The sequence below is a fragment of the Phodopus roborovskii genome, unplaced genomic scaffold (genome assembly GCF_943737965.1).
Source record: "Phodopus roborovskii unplaced genomic scaffold, PHOROB, whole genome shotgun sequence".
Taxonomy (NCBI): Eukaryota; Metazoa; Chordata; class Mammalia; order Rodentia; family Cricetidae; genus Phodopus; species Phodopus roborovskii.
The window spans coordinates 23,233,483-23,255,483 of NW_026126407.1; the positions used below are offsets into that span (position 1 = coordinate 23,233,483).

The following is a 22,001-nucleotide window of genomic DNA, read 5'->3' on the forward strand; positions in this document are numbered from 1 at the left end:
CACTGTTTTTTTTAAACACAAAATTGGCATAGAGGCCAAGAGTGCCTGCTGCCTGAGGATGATGTCCCCCTCCCCCATACCCAGGACGTAGTGGGGCTGGCTTACATTACCTTGGACCAAGTTATTTTGTTTGTTTGTTTATGCAATGGAGTCTGGAAGTTAGGGAAATGATTAAATAGACAGTATGTGTCCAGACTGACCATCAATGAATGACTGGGATTAAAAAAATATTATTTATCATTATTGTTACTATTTCTTTTAGAATTCCATTTCCATACAGCTTATTTTGATCATAGTAACTCCTCCCCCAGCTGCTCCTGGATCCACCCTTCGCAACCCACTTAACTTTATGTCTTCTTTTTTTAAAAGTTTTTTTTTTTAAACTCATTGTGCCTAATTTGTGCTATACATATACTCATGAAGCATGAGCATCCTACCAGGTGTCATATTCTTCAAGAACAGACTCTCCCAGAAGCTACCAACTGCCAATAACTTTTTCATTAGAGGTGAGAATTTGTGCCTACCTGCCATTTTCATATTGGAATTTTGTCTGGCTTAAAACTGTGTAGGTGTTATATATTCAGTCACAACCACTATGAATTTGTATGTGTAACTGCCCTGCTGTGTCTGGAAAACACTGTGCACAGTGTGTGTATGTCTGTGTGTGTATGTGTGTGTGTGTGAGTGTGTGTGTGTATGTGTGTCTTTGTGTGTGTATGTGTGTATCTGTGTATGTATGTGTGCATGCATGTGTGTGTGTGTGTGTGTGTGTGTGTGTGTGTGTGTGTGTTTAGGTCTGGAAACAATTGTATGGAAACTAGTCTTTCCTTCTACATCTACATGAGTTCTGGGGATTGAACTTGGGTTCTGGGTTTGCATGACAAGCCCCTTTACTTCTGAGTCATCTCAATGGCCCAGATTCCTAAGATGACAAGATATAAGAAGCAAAGAGGAAATCTTGAAGGAAGGGCTGTCCTTGCTCACTATCCTGCTTTACCTTTGGAGAGAGGAGACAGCTGAAGACTGCTGGGAACAAATGACTGCAAGTTGCCCAAGGTCAGCAGCAAGTTTCTGGAAGGGGCTGGCTTCTGATGGGAACTTCACCTCTCACTGTGCTCTTTCATGTATAGTGAACTGGACCTGTTCTCCTGGAGGAGGCCTGGCCACCTCTGACATCCATGAAGGATTCTTTACTGCTAATGGAATTTTCTTCCAATTCAGCAAAACTCAACTAAAGCCAGGAAGCTTGAACTTAAAAGAAAGCTTTGCATTTATATAATAAACTCAACAAGGTACAGTACGCTCACAACTGTGGCCTCATTTTACTTCATCCCTTTATAAGGTACAGTTTATGTGTCTGTTTGCCACATACAGAAACTAAGACAGAAAGGGAGAGTCATTGCCCACAAAGCTGCTCACCAAGTTAGTGACCAGAGATAAGCTCTTCTGTAAAGCAATTCACACCCCCCAAAACCTCATCACCAAGCACACTATTTTGAGAACTTAAGAGTGTTCAAGCTCCCTCCCTTGTGGACCTTATGTTCTCATAGACAAGTAGACAAGTAAACACACACAATGCTGTATAGCAGTGTGCTCTGGAGTAGCCGTGAGCCCATGAAGAGATATAAAGTGGGTTTCTGGATGGGGAGATGGTACTGGAAGGAGTGGTCCAGATCAGCCCACCTGTGTGGTCTTATTGGCACAAGTATAGTATAGTTCCATGTAGAGTTATAGCAATACCTGGGTGGGGGATGCACTGAGCAGAGGCCCAGGGGTAGGATGCTGCTTGGAATATTCCCAAAATAGCAAAGGGCCTGGTGTGACTGGAAGGCAATAGTGAGAAAGATTTCTGGTAGGAGATGAAGTCAGATAGTGGTCCAAGCTGGGTCACACCTAGCTAGGGTAAACTTGTATTTTTGTTTTTTTCTTTTTTGATTATAATTAGTACTGCACTACAGGATTTTTTTAATGCCAAAATTTATTTATTCACATTTGATACCAGTGTGAATCACACAAAGGCACATTTCTTTTTTCTTGCAAAATCAATGAAAAGTAGGACGAGGCAATATGGCTACTACCATTGCTGTTTTGATAAAGAGAATATAAAAATTGGATTCATAATTAGTTTTTGCAATACTAGTTTCAAAACCTTTATTCACTGCCTGTATACAGTAAAGAAACTGATTTGCATATTGACTTCATATTTCCAAAGTCCTGCTATAATTACTTATTAGTACATGGAGGGTTTTTTGTTTGTTTATTTTTGTTCATTCTTTCTGGTTTTCTTTATTATTATTATTATTTCTTATTTTACATATGGATCCCAGTCCCTCACCTTCCCTTCCTCCTATCCCCCCTCCCTCCAACCACCTTCCCATTCCACTCCCCCCCTCTACTCCACAGGGAGGGTGATGCCTTCAAGGAGGGATCAACAAAATCTATCAAGTCATTTGGAGTAGGGACTAGGCCCTCCCTCCTGCCTCTAGGTTAAGGGAGTATCCCTCTATGGGGAATGTGCTCTCAAAGTCCTTTCTGCACTACAGGATTTTGTGCAGTGCCCATAAAGATCATGCATGTTTGGTTCCATGGCTTATGAAAAGTGTCCAATCTCAATAACAGAAACAGACCAGGAGAAGGAGCTGAGTATGTGTACCCAAGATGGGGAAGCCCACAGCTGGCAGCCCAGGCCCAAGCACTGGACCTGGCTCTACCTCAGGATCCCAGGGCGTGTCTACATCAAATTCTTGAAAGAACAGATGTAGTATTTCCAAGCTCCCTAACTTCCACAAGTGCCTTTGGCAGTCAGTCCATGACCCATTTGGGTTCTGTTTTATAGACAACCCCAGTTCAGTCCCTCCCAACCTTTGTCCTTGCTTCCTGTCTTGGAATACCATTTCTATTCTTGACTCCTTCCCACGGTCTGGATCCTAGCTAGCACACCACCTCTCCAGAGAACTCATTCTTGTCCCCTCATCTGAAGAGTCAGTTACTTCCCTGCAGCTGACACTGTTGGCCTTATTTATTTCAACTTTCTCTTACACACTGCTATACCATTTTATGCACTAACTGCAAACACCTGCCACCACACCTGCATGAGGAGGAGGCCAGGGATTGCCAGCCCACATGCCCAGGGGCAGCCCTACAGTAGTGACAGCTGCGTACTTAGTAGATGCCAACCCAGCATCCTCTGCGTGGTGCATAAGCTGGTGGAATGCTCAATGCTGACACCCAGAGATGAAGAAAGGGTGGGAGGTTTGGGACCATGCTTCAGTGTCTATCTCTTTCTTTGCTGTGTATTCCTACTGTGTTTCTGGGATTGGCACATAGCACCTGTTCCTGAAGCCTTGTTTTGGGCTCTGCTTGTGGGAGAACCCCATCTGAGTTCCTTACAACACTCAGTCTGACCCATCCCAATGTTGTGCCTGCTGATTCTCTGGAGCACATGTCACCACCGAGATCATCTTCCCTCAATGTTCCTTTTGTCCCCTCTCTTTCCATTGACATGCTAACTACTGAAGGTGGGAACATTTTTAATTTCCATCTTTTCACTGATGTGTTCTAGCATCTAGCCTCTCCATACATGCCCAGCCCAGGGCAGATGCTCAATCCTTTCTTGCTGTGAGAATGAATAAAGCTAGAGACTGTCCCTCAAGCAGGTGTGCCAATTAGCCAGAGGAAACATGACCAGCAGGCAACAGCTGCCAGAGAGTGATTTTAATCAGTTGAGATTAACTTGTACCACAGCCACAGTTCACAGAGTGACACAGAGGTAACTGGCTTGGGCAATGGTACCAGCCAGCTATTCTTAAAGGTAAAATCAGAATTCTGTTTCCTTACTTAGCCTGCATTTGATGGTGGTATACCCTATAAAAGTATAGTAGTCTTACCATTGGTTAAGAGCCAGTACACAGTTGGGAGATTTTCTATACTCTTTAGAGACTTTTAAAAAGAACATTTTGTTCGCAAAATAGCTATTGAGAGAATGAAATGAAAATTATCTCCCGCAGTCAGATTCTGTCACTTGCAATCTATAACAAGCTCTTGGGCATCCCTACTGACTTTCCCTCCCCAGCATAATGAAGGCCAAGAGGAATAGTGATTTTCTCAAATAGGAACACAGCTCAGTTTCATCACCAGCAAGTCTGATGACAATGTTAGTGGAGCCAATCCAGGGTCACATATAATCAAGCTGATGGGACCCTCCAACCCCACACCCATAACCCAGAAAAAAAAAACCCAGATACTGCAACATTCACTAGGAGAACCAAAACCAGGAAGCCACTTGGGGTCAGTGTACATCTAAGAGCTGACATCTCCTCTCTAGTGCAAGATTGCATGCTGGGAATATTAACACTGACTTCTAGGATGTCTTAATCATGGGGAAACTAGACTCTTATGGTTACCAGGCTTACTTTCTCCACAGTGCTGGGATGTAGACTTGGTCAGTAGAAAAATGTGGCCTTGATTAAGAAAGGAAATAAAGGCATTCGCTCTTTCCCTGCCAGGGAATTAGGAAATTAAGCTAAGTCTCTTCCCCTAGTACATTTACTAAATAGGTTTAATTAAATCATTTTCCAATTTCCTTTTCTATTTCATTAAAAACCCATGGGGATACTATTTAGTAATTTTTACATTTTCTTTATTTATCTTATTCATGCTATTATCTAATGTGTTTAAGGATGCCATGTTGTTAATTACAGTTCTTGAAAAGTTTTAGCTATGAAACATCACTGTCATGACTTTCTTCAAGCCATGCTGAATATTTGATAACACATCCCCAAATGCTGAGTCTATTGTTCTAAACTCTGTTACTGTTGAAAAAGAATGACATAAGCTACAGGTGTTTACTTTCTCAAGTTACTTGTCACCCAAAGGTAGGTCTTCTACTTGTCTCCTGAGCCCTGGCACCAGGTGCTTCTCTTCAAAGAGTGAATGTTATCTAAAGTGGCTTGGTGACACATGCCTGTAATTCTAGTACTGAGAAGGTAGAGGCAGGAGGATCAAGAATTATAAGGTCAGTCTTGGCTACCTAGAGGTCTATTCCAGCCTTGGCTATGTGAGGCACTGGGAAGTTGGTAGTCCTGGGATAGCTGGATTGCCCTGCGTCTGTGTGATTCTTCAGTATCTCTTTCTGTATCACAGTCCCATGTCCCATGCATGACCAAAAAATAGGAAACACGCAAAAATGTTCTGCCTCCCATTTTCAACCTGGGACAGAGGATCTGACTAAAGAAGTGCAGGCTAAGCATGCTTCTTTGAGGGACACAGGGACCACCTGGTGTGAGGGTGCTTGTGTAATAGCTACTCCTGAAGACTGTCAACCCACAGCTCTGGAAGGAAGCAGGATATCTTCATTTTGACAAAACATTAATGTTAGTGAATCAAACTGCATGGTTAAATGTATTAGAATTAGGAAGACAATTATCAAAAGAATCAAACAAGATAGCATAAGCCTGCTCATTAAGGAGAGGCTGGGTATGTTCAAGGGTTGGTCAGGACTGCTCTATCCCACAGTTAGTGGGAGCCACGGATGTCACTGAGTGAATGAGGGAAGGAAAAGAGGCACAGGCATGCTGTGTACATGTGTGAAAGAAATGGCCAGAATAACCAAATACAGTGAAGGTGTAACTTCATACTGCCAAGAAATTTGGGATTGGTTTGGGCTCCAAGACCAGGGCTGGGGAAATATGAGAAAGTGCAGGGTTTTGTTTGTTATATTTTAGACCCTTCTGCCATACACTTTTATCCCCTAAATGCCGCTGGAAAATAACAACAACCTCAGATAAACCTAAAGTGCTCTCTGGCTGGGGGCCATTGTGAGCCCCTGGAAGAGGAAGAGGTAGTGAAGTCACAGGATAGAGAGGTGCAGGTGTGGTAGCTTTTGAAGAATCATGTTCTAATCTGATTAGAGCGCTCAGCTTATTCTGCCATCTCTTACCCTGGGGCTGAGGGACAGCAGTGTCTGCAGCATGGTCCCTAAGCTCGGCTCATAAGAATAACAAAAATGATGGTGGTAGCTAAAATAACCACCTCATGTACATGACTTAACTTCTTTCAAACCACCTTTTGGGGGTTTCGGAGTTACTGCTCTAGGAAAATGAAAATTAAGCAATAAACCAAGAGCTACCCCTGGGCTTATTTTAAATCTTTCCTAGCTCCCCTCCCAAGCAAGACATTAATTTTAATGTCTTATAAATGTGGTCCAGCTTAATCCCATAAGCAGCCTGAAGGGAACTGGACAGTAGGTCCAAGAGCTCATTTGCATAAGTCACTGAACAATTCACCCCAGTTTCTGCTGAGATCTCTTTCAGAGGCCTCTGTGAATGCCCCTAACCACACAATTTGACTTCTTCATGAACGTGTCACACTTCCAGCTCTTAAGGGAGGAAATACAGGAGTTTAGTTAGATTCAGGACAGTGTATCCATTACCACAGTCAAAGAGGGCCAAGACTCTTCTGATGACAGCAGAGGGTTAGGAGCCCAGAGCAAATGTTGCCTGGCCAGAACGCATGCCTTTAACAGGACCTGTAAGCAGGGGTGTTGGGTTTCTCCCGGACACAACTGTCTCTGCCTGGCTGTGCAGATAAATTACAAGTACCGATTTATCTGGAGCCTCAAATTGAGCACCCTGCCCTTCATCTGAGCCCAGGGCCTAAGAGTGTCCTTGGTGGATGGTCAGAATGTGAGTACAGCGGGTTTTGTGATTCTGGGCACAATGCCACCTGGCTTTTTAGTGTAAATTCTGGGGACCGAACTCAGCTCCTCAGGCTTGTGAGGCAAGCAATCTATCGACTGGGCTGCCTCCTCTCCCCAGCCACAGCACAGCACTTCCAGGTTGACAAGCTTTGGCCTCTAAGCTCAATTTCCTTTTGTTTTTCTGCTGAGATCCTTAAAAGAGGTCACCCACATGCTGCTCATCCCTCATCATCCTGTCTAAGCTGACATCACACCCAGCAAAAAGGAGAAGGAACTTTCTGCAAAGCCCAGGTTCAGCATCAAGATGAAGGCTTATTAAGCCAACATGGGTACATTGGGAAAGACCCTTCCATCTCAGCCCCTTGACATCAACAAGAGGTAAGATCAGACCAAATCAAAAACTTGTAATTTATACTCTGAATGGCACAGGTTGAACATGTCAAGTTTCCCTCAAATTGTCAGAGAAAAATCTCAGATGACAGCTCTGTGGGGAGAGCAGTCACAGGAGTGTATGGTTTGAAAAGTCTCCTTATATTAGGAAGGTTTGGAAAGAGCAGAGAGGATCAGCCTGAAACATAATAGAAGATTGAGAGGGTAGGCGAAGGATGTACTCGACTCTCAGGAGGGTTGTCATGGGAAAGAAGTGGGAAATTTGTTCTCTAAGCCTCTGCAAGGTGGGCCAGACAGATGAGCAGTCAGATCTCAAGGGAGACTGATTTTTGTTAAAGTGATGATACCAGCCATTGCGTTTTGCATGAATCAGCCAGAAACCAAACAAGGTAGCAGGCATTGCCATGGGGCCATTGCCTTGATTATGGCATTTAACCCTCTTAACCACACCAAGAAGAAGGTGTTTCTACTAACACTTGGACCCTGGGAATGAGAAAACTCAGTAGATTGGCTTCTCTCAAACTAGTGTAGCTAGTGAGAGGTGGAGGGAGTAAGGTGACTCGGGCCTGGGTTTCAACCTCTGTGCACCCAACCATCTACCTTCCTGTTCATTCATCCCGTCTTGTGCAGGAGCCCTTGGAACAGGCTTCAGTTTCACATGAGGGAGGAGGTCCCTGGAGACCAGGATGCTTATCTCCAGCACCACTGGAGGCTGCCCTTGGGGTGTTAGGTTTTCATTTCTGCATCTCTTTGTTGTCTGTGGTAGTGACAAAGGAAGAAACCACAGCTGCTCCTCAAAAGCAAGGCCACAGTCCCACAAGGTCCACAAACAGTGCCTGGTGCAGGGTGGCATGTGAAGAATGTGCAGAGAAAGGAAGCAACAGAACCCACTCTATCCTTGACTTCCTTACAAGTGTTAATCTTGTTACCTTCTGCCCTTGAGACCTCTTGTCTCAAGGACTAAAGGGTCTCTTGACTTTCTGCATTTTGTTTTATTGCGAACCAGGTCAGAGATAAAAGCCCCAGGAAGAGTTTTAGGGATAACCACATAATTTCTTGTTCTGTCTTTGAAGCTCATGAACTCTTTGCTCTAGGGCATCTGTACAGGCAAGTGGTTATTGATTTATCAAAGACATCTGTCAGATCAATAATCCTTCAAGATACATCCCAGGCACAGGTTGCAGAGGTTACCATGCTGAATTCAACAAAAGACAGAGGCCTACTTTCCGACTCTCATGCCTGCCAAGGTAGCCTTGCTTTTCAGCTTTTACAAAGTAGGGTTCTCCCCAAGATTCCATCTGAAAACAGAGCTTCAGCCCCAAAGGTGCATGGACTCCTGGGTCAGCTTACTTCTCTCCTGAGGGTGTTTTCGGCTTTGATCTGTAATTCTACAACCACACAGGTGAATAAGAGTGTATCTGTGGAACAGTCTTCAACTGATGATTAATCATCAAAAACCCATGTCTTTGCATAAAAATCTCCCCATTTTCCCATTTTAGCCACCTTCACAAGCCAAACCTTCAAGGTATCTCATACCATATTATCTCTGCTAACACACCAGCTAATGTGGTCTTAGCAAGTCAGTGAAACATTGTAGTTGTGCGAAAGCCAGGGAATAAACATGTCATCCACATTAGAAAAAAATAAAGCATAGGGTTGACTCATCCATTTCTCTCTGAGGTCAGGGAAAGGTACCTGCACACTCTGGTATCTGCAAATGCAAAAGCAGGCTGACCCTGCACGTGTCCATCATCAGTAGAATATTATAGAGGTTACTCAGGATCACCAGATCTCAGTCCTGGGTTTAAAACAAACTGATGAAAGTTTGTGTTAGAAGGTCAGGGATATGCAGCCCGGGCAGTTGATGCAAGGCTTGGAGATGCCCCACATGATCTGAGATTGCTGTCTTCCAGAGAATGCCCTCATTTTACTTCTTCCATATCTGATTGTGGTTGTGGTTGACTCTTGGTCTAAGTAACTTCAGAGTAAGTTCAACCTTCAAAACTCTCCGGGCATAGGGTGACTTCTTATGTCTAGAATTACTGGTAGATCTCAACCAATCTCTTCCTACATAGTCTCAACATTACTATGCAGAGAAAGCCAGGCAGGACTTCCAGAAAAAACATATTATTTTTTAAATTATGGTTTGTTCATTTTCAGGCCCTCACCTATAGTAGGCATCCACTAGACGCATGGTGTAAAATGCATGAAAATCTAAAGACATGGTAAATTGGAAACCTACTGAGAATAATTGGTATAAAAACACACCAATAGGTTTACTCCTAGGACATATGGTCTCCTCAGACATGGGCTTTTGAGAAAGTTTACAGAATGAGACATGAAATCCATCTGAGGGAGCAGGCCTTCCTTATAGATAGTTAGAAAGTGATTGGTTACCTTTATAACCATCAGGCCACTATTGTACCTGGGCAAGGCCATTGATGTCTTTTCTTCCCCAGCAGCCTTTACAGGACTTTAAAGACTAAACATCAGGGAGAGAGTTTCCTGATCAGTTTAAGATTAATTTCTCAATGTCCTATAATCAGAGATGGTGGTGTCTTCATCAACAGCAACCCTTTTGTTTATGATGAGCAACTAAGAGCTATGACAATAGCCTTTGCTCTTTTGGGAATACGGAGAAAAGGATATTCTACATAATAATACATTAATTTATCTGCTTATTCATTAATGAGCACTCAGCATTGCCACACATATCACAGCTACAAGGATACAGAAGAGATCCAGATAGGCCCCGTCCCTCCTCTCAGGTCACTTAATGTCTAGTGAGGAAGAACTTCTTCACCCGAGTACATTAGAGAGAAAAGAAAGCAATACCAGCCCTGGATCTGGAGGAGGAGGAAATATCCACCCTGGGAGACATCATCTCATGGTTAGAGGTCATAGAATGAATAATAAAAGTTAAAAGGAGAAACTGAACAGAGCCAGTATTTGTCTTTCTCTGATCCTTATTGTGTATTTGATGTGACCAGTCACTTCATGCTCCTGCCTCCCTTGCCATGAGTGACTTTGTCCCCATATACTGTGTGCAAAACAGACTAATCCTTCCTTCGGTCCCTTCATTCGGGTGTTTTGTCATAACGGGAAGAAAAGCAACAAACACAGGGTTATTAGATGGCCCATCTCCAGGGGATTAACTTGGCCACCTGCCAAATTCTCAGGACAGGCTCTCTGGTTCCTGGGGTTCCATTCCCCTCCTACTCTTGTTTGCTCTTCATCCATAGGAAGAGGAACAGACAAGGGGCAGGCTCTGTGTCCTTCCCGTTGCACCCGTTCTCCTCGCCTGCTGCTTGTGGTTTTAAGGTACCTTCAATGCTTCCAAGTAAGCGATGGTAGGGGCATCCCACACGGACAGTTGCTATAGCCTCTGCCCTGCACATCTGCATGAATGCCAACCAGAGTTGGCCGTCATGGCAGTTCCAGGGAAAGATGTAACAGGCGCCAAGAAGCATTGCTCCAGTCCCAGACCATCCAGTGGGAGATAGGGTGGCTCCTCTGAGCAGGAGTGTACCTTTTGTAAAATGAAGGACTGGTAAGGTGAGGGTTCTTAGGGACCTTCAAGCCCATCCCTCTCAGGTTCTTGAAACCAGGTGGATGGCACATTTTTACTTCCGTGCTGATGTGTGGGTAGGTGCCTGGTCTTGCACTTTCCTGGATGTCCTTCCCCACACTCTCAGTGCCTCTTCAATGATGTCATAGTCTCTTCTTTCAGATGACTTAGGCAGGGCTGTGTAACTGCCACAGATATTATCGCCTTGCTTTTACATGATCTGATCTAGTTGGGGGACAAGGTCAGAGTGCTTACAGGATAAGAGTACACTTCTTAGGGCTTCCTTTGCGAGCCCAGCAATACCAGACAAGGGACATAAGCAGCTCCCAGGGTGGATTAGTCAACTGTCAGAATCACACCCTGGGACCTAGAACCAGAGGGCAGGAAGGAATCTGGGTTGAAGGTGTGCACACCAAAGAGACAACCACAAGCATTGCCAGATGGGCTTGTGGAAGGATAGAACACACTCTCCTCCAGAGCCAGAAGTGACCAGGGAAAACAGGGTACAGACCACACCCTGTGGGCAGAGGCTATGATGGCTGCCAGAAGTAAGGGCCTGCCTAGAGGTAGGCACCTCCATCCCAGGAACCAGAAGAGTGGGCCTCACTTAGGCATGGAGCAGAGGAGGAACTGGCCATTCCTAGGGAATAGGTGAGAAGACCTGCCCATCATCTACTTAGCATTTGTATATTCACAACTGCATTCACTTTCCTGCCCTTTCTGCAGGAATATTGTTTTCATTTTTGCATGTGTGTATGTGTTTGCATGTGTGGGATCACATGTCTGTGGGTATGTGAACATGTAGATGAATATCCATGTGGAGACCTGAGGTTGATGTCAGAAAAGATCATTGCTACTCAATTTTACAGGTTGAGGCCAGGTCTCTGGATCAAACTCAGAGCTCTTGGACATGTTTAGTCTCACTAGCCAGCTTGCTCATGGGATCCCAGCTCCTTCTTCTTCTGTGGCTGCCACACACACATGCATTTACACTGTTTGTGGGGATACAACTCTAGTCCTTGGCAGAGCCTTTAATCACAGAGCCATTTCCTGGCCCTTCTCTGCTTACTTTATCAGTCACAAAATGCTGTTTTTAAGTACACAAGGCACAAGCATAAATGCCCTTGAGCCCTTGAGAAACCACTTCACTGCATCACCCCTTTACTCCTTTATGCCTTTCTTCAGTGCCTTTTCAAAAAAATTCATTCATTGTAGCTCCCTCTCCCAGGCCCTGAAAAGTCAGGAGTAGATGAAACAGGCCATGTGCTGCCATTGTGTGTTTCAGATTAACAGCAAAGAAGGCATCATGTGATCTGTGTGGCTTTCCTAATCTTAATTATGGTAAGTGGAAGGTACTTTGGGCATATAACATGGAGATGCGATTTGATGTAGGAGGGACCTGAGGGATCTCAAAAGATGGTATCTTGTTCCCGGATAGGAATATCAGTAATGATGATGAGGACACTGATGATAGTAATTATGGTGGTAATTACCAACACTTATTAAGGGCCCATTTGGGGTCATGTATTACTCCAAGCACTTCCTCTACCTCATCTTGCTTAATTCTCATAGCATCACTGGAGGAGGCAATTAATATCCTTACTCCTTTTTAGACATAAGCCATGGGAGCTCAGAGACTGTAAGGAATTTGACTAATGTTACACAGCTGATAAGTACAAACCAGAGTTCAAACCTAGGTTAGTCCCATAGGAGAGCCACCCTTTTCACCAGTGCTTGTACCACCCCCTCACCAGAGGCTTCAGAGGCAAATATGACCCCATATGATGCTGAGGGAAGGGGAGTGGGTGAGCTAGACCTCGCAGAAGGAGTCTACAGATTTCTCAGTGTGGGTGAGCAAGGGATTAAAGAACAGTTTCTTCTTGGGCTGAGGAAATCAACTAGCTGCTCTATGGACCAAAACTTCTGACTCTAAACACCTCTGGAATTAGTGGTGGCCACAGTGGTGGTATAAATAACTGGCTTCTCTGGACTCCAAGATAATTAGTAAACACTGGGAGACCAGATCCCATCCTCCCTCAGCTTCTACCAGACTAGAAGGGATTGCTTGAATGACACTTATTGAGTTTTCATTCTGGACTTACTACTATCATTGAATTCAATCCTCTTGACAGGTACTTGCCCCTACACTCACGTCTCTAACTGTCTTATGCCCAGTGTCACAGGCTACACTAGTGACTCACAAGAACTCTGGATTTCTGTGAACTGCGGGGAAGCCCATCTCTGTTGTTTCATAAATGTGGTGACATTGGGAAAGTCATTGTACCTTTGTTTCTTCATTTGGAAAGTTGACTATAATGTCAACTACAAGAGCCACCAGGAGGGTCAGGATATAGCATCAGAGTTAGATGGAGGATACAGAAATGTATGTCTGGAGTAGATGAGGGCAGAGAGGCAGTAATCAGGGGAATGGCTCTCTTGAGCTGGAGTGTAGAAGGGCAAGACAGGTGTGAGTTAAAGGTGATGGGGGGGAATGATGACCAATGGTTAGAGAGAAGTTCTCTGTCATGTGATGAAGACACATTAAACTTACTGTGGTCAGGAGGAGACACATGCCTGAAATTGTAAATCATCAAAGAACACAAGGCGGTGGGGCTCATAGGCCCCATGGATGAATCTATTACTATCACTTTTCTAGATGAGTGGCCTCTAAAGACATGTCTTTACCCATTGGTCACAGACTTCAAAAAGGAAGTGCCTTTTGTGCAGTGGACAGCAGACAGAAATTCTTAATTGGTCGAAGTGCAGAGAACAAGTGTTTTCTAAACAAGAACAGTGGAGTGCTCAGCTCCCAATGGATCATCAACATCATATCCCCTCCCTGAAAAGATCAGGAACCATTTTGGAAGCTGAGGTACAAAGACTGTAAGAACCAGAGATTGTGGAGACTGCTGTGAAAGAGTCTTGGGGACATGACAGGACCACGGCATCCAGGCAGTTGTGGTTGCCTGAAGAAGACCTGCATGAGACTGAGTATTTCAATATTCCAGCATGGACAGGGAAAGGGCTTATGAGTTCACAACGCTAGCTGAGAAACTATTGATAATTGATGGCTTCTGGAGGAAGGAGAGTCAGTTTTCCTTTAGTTTCTGTGTGGCTCCTGGTATGTCAATCATCCTCCAATGGGTGGTCACTTATCCAGAAGTATATGCGCCCCATAAGGTACACTCTGTAAGTTATTAAAAAATTAAACACAAGAGGATGCAAAGATGGGAGGGGTGAAGTGGTAGGGGTGGATCTGGGAGGAGGCAGGAGGCAGAGTGGGAGAAAATATGATCAGAACACATTGCATAACTGCATGGAATTCTCAAAGAATCAAGAAAAGTATTGTATTTCTAAAAAGCTGATCGTGGAGATGTATACATTTGTGAACATGTTGAGAATCCAGGGTAATTTACTTTAAGCAGGTAGTAGGAAATATGAATTATATCTTAAGAGAATGGGTTTGGAGAAATGCAGGTATAATGTCATAGTTCTCCAAGTTCTGCATTGTTCAAGTTAAATGGAGAATCCAGTGTTGTACTACAGTGTCTATGTTGTCATATAATGTAAATTAAGAATAGATATATAAGCATGTATGTGCATATATATATATATATATATATATATGTGTGTGTGTGTGTATGCATATGATACATGGACATATACCAAAGGTGTCAATTTTTTTTAGTATGAATCCTTAACCTAGGATAAGTCCCTATTGCAGAAGACACCATGTACTTCAGATGTGGGGCCCAGAGGCCCCACAGCTGGAACTGAACTTAAAGCCTATACTCTGAGGACTAGTTTTCATGTTCCTAAAAGGCACCATGCAAGCTTCCAAAATAGGGAAGCAACCAACAGTCCTACCCAATGATGATACCCAAGAACCACTATAAGGACCAACATGGCACAATAACCCTAAAAATGCACTAGTGGCCCACCAACCTTGGACATAGTAAGGCCCACTCAACAGAGGGAGATCATGTTGGTACTGGAAACCTATCCAACTACCCAGGGTTAGTAAATTCATAGAGCTGGGAGAACCTACGACCACCACTAACTATATTCTCAATATTTGTCCTTATACCCATAGGTAAGTGTAGTCCTCACCCATCATTAAGGAAACATCTCTTTGTGACAGATGGAGACCATTATAGAAAAATCATAACCAATCAAAACACAGAGTTGTGGAGCATAGTCCCAATGGGTATCTACAATACAACTCGTGCACCCAAGGCTCTGTGATCATTGCAGAAGAGTGGGTAGGAAGACTGCGAGAGTCAGAGAAATGAGGTGTTTGCTGTGGGATTGTACCTCCTAGGAGTATCAGAAGCTATATCCATAAAGTCTTACCAACATGACTCCTCATACATTAGCTGAACAAGAACCACAGCAATAGACATAGAAGGGGGAAAGGTCATGACTCCTCAACCCTGTATAGGCAACTAAAGAATGCTAAGAATGGGGAAAATAGTCTTCCCCGGGGAAAAACACACCAATTGGCTATCTACTACCAAATGGTCAGCTCTGAAAACATTCATGCAAGTACAATTACATAGATTGAGCAGGGCATTTATGAATATATATTATTAATGAAAGAGAGACTATAAGTTTGAAAGAGAGCATATAAGAGGATTTAGAGAGAGGAGCAGGAAAGGGGAGATTACATTATAATCTCAAAATACAAAAAATAATTAAAAATTGTCTAATTGTATGGAATGCTTAACTACTCAAGACAGGGATCACCTGGCAATGTTTGGTTACTTCCTAAGAAGTCAGAGAACTACTATTTCCAACTGACAAATGGGGAAACTGAGGTCTGGGGCTTGATTGCTCAGAAAGTTAGCTAAGTAAGAGTGACGTTAGGTAGGCCATAAAACAGGGTTTGAAGCCTTCAGATTCTGTCTTCACCAGCCTTGCTCCCTCTCCCTCCTTCCTCTGGCAGCTCTCCACGGGTGGTGATTTGAGTCCTACAGAATGCTCCAAAGTGGCCAGAGGGAAGATGTCTGGGCTCTGCTCTGAAGCCCAGCCCTTCTGACCAAGTGGAAAGAACTGTGGCACATGCTCATCCTTTCCAAAGGGTTTCTGTTCCTTAATCTGTAATTGTACCTGAGATGCAGTGCTCCTAAGACAAGGAGTAGATCCATGCAGCAGCAGGCTAATTATGTGGCTGGACTTCTAAAAATTATCATCGTATAAATTGTGATATTCCTCTGAAGGGGAAAGAAAACACAGCACACCCTCCACCATGTCTCAAGCTGAATTAATTAGGAATTTGAAGCCTAATTATCAACTAATCTATTGGAACACGCCAGTCTTTCCTATCTGGCGGGTGTTTGCAATTTGCAGCCTATTAGTGGCAGTTGTTAGGATCTGAGAACTCATTAGGTCAGAAGAGGAAAAATGTGGATCAGAAAGATAGTGCAACCTGAGGAGCTGACTTGGGGAGGCTGTGGCTGAGGGGTCACTTGATGACAGATGAGGGCTGGTGGTTTGACTACCTGGGTTCTTCCTTCAGAGGCTCTGAAGGCCACTGGGTCATTTCTGCCTTACCAAAGGAGGTAACTGTGTATACCTTTGCCCAGGTTCTGTTTTCTTCCCCAAGCAGCAGGTGTTCAAGGGCAGTGGATGCTGTCACCAGCGTTGGTGCTTGCCTACTTACACTTCTTGCTATTGTATAACACTGGCTGAGCCATACTCCCTTAATGGCTCTGCTTCCCTACAAGTAAAAGAAGTTCTGATGGAACTGTCTTCCAAGGTCCCATCCAGCCCTGTGGATCTGGTATAAAAGGGATGTCCAATTTTTCCTCAGTTTTAATGAACAGGTTTGTTTATTTATTTATTTATTTTATTTATTTATTTATTTATTTATTTATTTGCAAATTATCTTTCAGGGATGAGATCCTTAACTTCTCCATAAAGATTCTAAACATTAAAATGCAAATATCTTGAAAAGATGATGGATATAGCCCTTGACACCTAAGTGACACCTTTCTCAGGAAGTCCTTCTTAGTTCCAGTCCTGATCTAGGGGCTCTGGGGCAAACAAGGCAAGAGAGGTTCAGAGGGTAGAGAGGGAGAAATACAGGCTGGAGAGCAGGCAGGGCAGAACTTAAGGATTAGACAGATGTCTGAACCCTAATTTTAGACACGGATTGTGTGCCTTAATTCAACTAATGACCTTTATTCCTAATACAGTATAAAATGCCAATCTTTTATTTCTTTCCTTCAACATCTCCCAGAGGTAACCATAACTAGATAACCTGACTCAAACTGAATGTGGCTATTTATTTAGCTCAGAAGGTTAACATTCTCATAGATTAAAATATGGTAAATACCACAACTGAATGGAAACATGACAAGTTAAGAAGGCAGGCCAAGGTAAAGGAAACGCTTTGTAGGAGGGGTGGCTATCAAGGGAAATGGGTATATGGCCGTGTGTCTTGTGGGTTCAGGTTTGACGGCAAGTGCAGTCACTGTGGGAAAGAACTGTGGAGTTCCTGAAAGTGTTACACACAGGGTCTAGTGCAGTGCACAGCCCAGCAGCCCCTAGCCTTGGTGTACTACACGGGTCAAAATTGTATGCAACAGTGTTTATCATACCAGTTTCAATGTGATAACGACTTAGAAGTCCATCAGCCGTGTCAGGGATGAACAAAACAGGCTGTCTGTCTATAATGGGCTACTGTCCACTGAGATAATGATTTCCTGAGGCTGTGGGGAGCTTGGAGTGTGAGGTATGTAATGACTACTGATGTGCATGGGTTTGGGGGTAATGAAAATTTAAAATAAAGTCATGATGGTTTCATAGCCATATAAACGCATACAGAACCACGGAAGTGAGTGCTATAAGTTAGTGTGTGATCTGTAGATTTAATATTAAAGTCTGAGTACAAAAGAATATTACATTTGACTATGGAGAAAAGAGCTTGAAGAATCAAAGTTTATGATATAAAAGATAAAAGTGGGAACCATGACACAGGAAGAGTAGACATGACAGAGATGACGATAGCCAGAGAAAACTTACACAGACACATTCTGGTGTCCACGTAAAAAGTGTGTGCATACAAAGCACTTGAGAAACCAAACTGTCTCCATGGCGTACAAAATAATAGCACCCGATATTCAGCTACAGCATGTTAAAGTGAAGACATTTTTTTTTAAAGACACAGGTTTATTTAGACTGTATATAAAAATGAAAAAAAAAAAAAAACCTCTAAACTGACATTAGTATACATTACCCTGTAAGATATTTCCTGGTTAAAGATTTGTCAATTTTAGTGTAATTATGATTTAAATGCCCGTATCTGTGAATAGTAAAACCAGGGTTGGGTCCAAACCAGTGGGATTCAGACTTTCCCTGGCTGTTCCAAGATGTGGTGATTTTTCTCACTGCTAGGGTCAGAGCTAATCAAAGAGGGGGCACTTATGAGAGATAAAGGTGTGTACTGTAGCTTCCAGCATGCTGTCTCCCAAGGACAGCTAGCTGTTCATGGGTAGTGTGCTGTAGCTTGACAGCAGGACTGTGATGATCAGTTTCAACTGTCAACTTGTCACAACCTGTTATCACCTAGGCACCTGGGAAGAGAGTCTCAGAGAGAGAGAGGGAGGGAGAGAGAGAGAGAGAGAGGGAGGGAGGGAGGGGAGACTTGACCTATGGGCAGACCTGTGAGGGGAGTTCTCTTAATCTAGTGATTGATGTGGGGAGATCCAGCCCAGCTCACTGTGGGTGGCACTGTTGCCTAATCAGGGAGTGCTGAACCTAATAAAAGTGGAGAAGTTGATGAGCTGAGAGCAAGCAAACAATCAGGTGCATGTATCGAACCTGGAACTGTAAGCTGAAATAACTGCCTTTGTCCCTTAAATTACTTTTTAGACAGGATGCTTTTTGTTTCTGGCAACAGAAAAGAAACTATAGCAGAAGGCTAGAGGGAAAGAGGTACACTTGGTGCCTCTGAGGCTTAGCAATGCCACTGTGAATTGTCCCTTCCTCCTACATGGTTCACATCAGGTGGATGTAAGGCAAGCTCAGACCCTAGGTGTGGGAAGCACAGGTCTGGGCTGTAGGTCCTACTGCACTCACCAGATTGGCAAGGATGTAGTGGTAACCGATGCCATTCTTTTCCAGCTTCACAATCTGAAAGACAGAACGGGAGGGTACTCATTAGTTATACCCACATGTACAGTGACAGGAGCAGTGATGACATCAACTGGCCGTTTACGACATGCCCTTCTCTGTCCCAAGTGCACAAAGCTGTAACATCCTTACTGCGTAATGACGGTGATGCTGCTAGCATCTTTGACAGATGAGAAAGAGCCACAGAGGGCTAACTGATGCTCCTTTAGGTTGCACAGCTATGGAGAAGTGAATACAGGATATGCAGTCACTATTGACTGGTTTGGGTGTCGGGGGTTAGGGGGAGGTTAGCACTGCAACTGCAAGGAGAAAGCCTAAGTACTCACTGCAGTTTTCCCACCAAGCTTTCCACACACATGGTGTAGGAATCTGGTGTTGCATGGAACTGGCTGGTATTCACGGCGGGGTCTGTCAGGGCTGTTCAGGTGGTCACATGAGTGAGTGGGTAGTCACTGAGGCATGAACCGCATGCAGACACCAACTCTGCTTTCTGAATTCTGTGTTCTCCTCCCTAGGAGGTTTAGCACCCAGATGTCAATAGATCATTCAACATGGGTGTTGGGAGGGAAGACTGAATTACCTGGTCTAACCCCTCACTGAATATATGGAATGTGGCCTGAAGTGGGGAAGTGATTTTTTTTATATGACCCCTGTGTGGTCTGTTAGTAGTGGAAGGACAGAGGTCTCTGATGCCTGACACTTTCTGTATGGCACCAGGTCACTTTTTAGGGAAGCAGGCAGGAGTTCCAAACCTTTCCTGTCTGTTTCTGAAAATAAAATGTTTTTATTGCTTGTGTGCATACAGGCGTATACATTTAAGTCTGTGTGGTAGCACACACACACACACACACACACACACACACACACACACACGTATATGCATGCAGGTAGAAGACAGAGGTTGAGGGCAGGTACCTTCTTTGACTGTTTCCATTTTATATATAGAGGCAGAATCTCTCACTTGAAGCAAGAGCATGCCCAGTCAGTCGCTCAAGGTAACCAGCTAGCTAGCCCTGCGGAATCCCCTGTTTCTGCCTCCTGAACAGTGCGATTAGAGTTGAGCAGCCACCCAGCATTTATGTGGGTGTCCCGGATCAGGACTCTGCTCCTCACATGTGTACCATAAGCACTTTAACCCTTGAACCATCTCCCCAGCCCCCACCTTCCTACCATGAATGCAGACTGCCCTTAATCATCTTGAAGTCAGGGGAAATATTTGTGGAAAGAGCTATCCTGGGTTTTCTGGGACTGCTTGACACACCACTTATGATGATGGCTGAGGCTGCACACCTTGATTCTGGACACAACAAGCCTGATATTAACTTGATCTATTTCTTCCTTTCTTTTTTAAAAATTATTGAATTGGGTTTATATACCCCACTTGATGCCTCTCCCCTTGCACTGCTACAAAGAGACATAAAATGGATGAGAAGGCACGTAGGCTCTTAGCCCAACTGAATAAATTCTCAAGGTTATTAAAATCCACACTCAGATATCTCCTTAATTGGATGTATGAGCATAATGGCTCACATTTTTTTTTGATGAGGGGAATAATTAAATGCAAGAGCACACAATGCACATGCTGGAATAGTGAGACTGAGATTCCAGCGGCTGGAGCTCAGATGACACCAAGGTGATGGTTTTATTAATAATTCCTTGTTATTTTTCCATTTTCTTGCCACGTGGCATGCCGTCTTTTCAACAAGGATACACCTTTATCAAAAGCCTATTCAGCTTCCAATAAACACAAAACAGCAAATAAAGATATTTCAGAGCTCACCACATTCCAGGAGTGGAGCGACACAAGGAAGCAGAGGAAAAGCCAATAGAGGATTACTTTTGACTGACAAAAATGAGCGACTTGTGCATCTCAAACTGATGGTGACACTGATGGTTCTATCCAATATCTGACTTTTTGCTTTGACTGTTTTATCTCACAAATATTTATTAAGCCTTAATGACACGAAGCTGGTGCACAGTAGACAGGGAATAAAATGAGATATTTGGTATGGGAGAAACCCACAGTAAACAAGGCACAGATAATGTGCACACAGACACTGACTGAAAAGGGCATTGTGAAGGCAGGATTCTTACCCTCACCTCCATCACACACTTTACTTTTATCACAAGTTGATGTTCTTTGGATTTTCTTTATTCACAGACTACACATGGATGGCCCCTGTAGGTCTCTGTAACTCTCTGCATGACTTGCAGATGACTTCATCTCAGCTCTTCTGCACAGCTTTCTTTGATTAGCTCAACCAACATCCACTGAACATGGACTTTGTGCTAAGCACTGGAAAATGCGCTGGGGTATAGCTCAAATAGCAAGGCAAGGTTCCTGTGACCTCTCTAAGCTGAGATGTGTTTTTAGGAGGAAGCCAGATGGTAAATATATAAATAGATGAACGAAGAAGACGTCAGCAGGTCATAAACACCGCAGAGATAATAAAACAGGGCAGGGTGATGGATGGCCCTGGGAGGTTCTTGTGAACTCTCACCTCAAATTAATTCTTAATGGCTATATTATATAGATAAGGCTTAAGCGTTAATGGCCATATTATATTGTTTTGTGTCTTATATATATAGTGGCAAAGAAAATTATTTATATATATATATTCATTCAGGGTTATTTTTATATAAATACACTTTTATATAAATATATTTGTATAAAATTTTATACATTTGTTTTATTTTATACTATGTATGTCTACATGTGTGTGTATATATATATATGTCTCTCTCTCTCTCTCTCTATATATATATATATATGTATATGCATTACATTGTTCAGTGGCTCTGGAGTCTAGAAGAGGGCATAAGATACTCTGGAAGTGGAGTTACAGGCCACATAGGTACTGGGAACCAAACCCAAGTCCTCCTCAAGAGCAGCAAATGCTCTTAAATACTGAACCATCTCTCCAGCCCCTTAAGTTATACATTTTCATGTTTTAAAATCTACATTCTGCCTATGAAAGAAACATGTGGTACTTGGCTTTCTGAGTCTGCCTTACCTCACTTACTGATACTCTTTAGTTCTGTCCCCTTTGCAAATGAAAGTGTTATTTTTATTCCCGGCTGAGTGAAACTCCTTGGTGTAGATAATATGTTTTTTTTTTTTCATTCATTCATCTGTTGATTGATACCTTGGCTATTGTTAGTAGTGCTGGAAGAAGCACAGTGTCTGTATCCTGTATCTCTGACCTACTA

At 43.4% G+C, this 22,001-nt stretch overlaps 1 protein-coding gene across 1 annotated transcript in view; it reads right to left on the reverse strand.

The window, feature by feature from the left end:
* Nucleotides 1–22,001, reverse strand: part of Gria1 (glutamate ionotropic receptor AMPA type subunit 1) — a 309,938-nt gene that overhangs the window by 115,252 nt on the left and 172,685 nt on the right. The window contains exon 5 of the mRNA XM_051180635.1: nucleotides 18,738–18,791. Coding sequence (XP_051036592.1) covers nucleotides 18,738–18,791 — 54 coding nt within the window. The remainder of the gene's footprint in view (nucleotides 1–18,737; nucleotides 18,792–22,001) is intronic.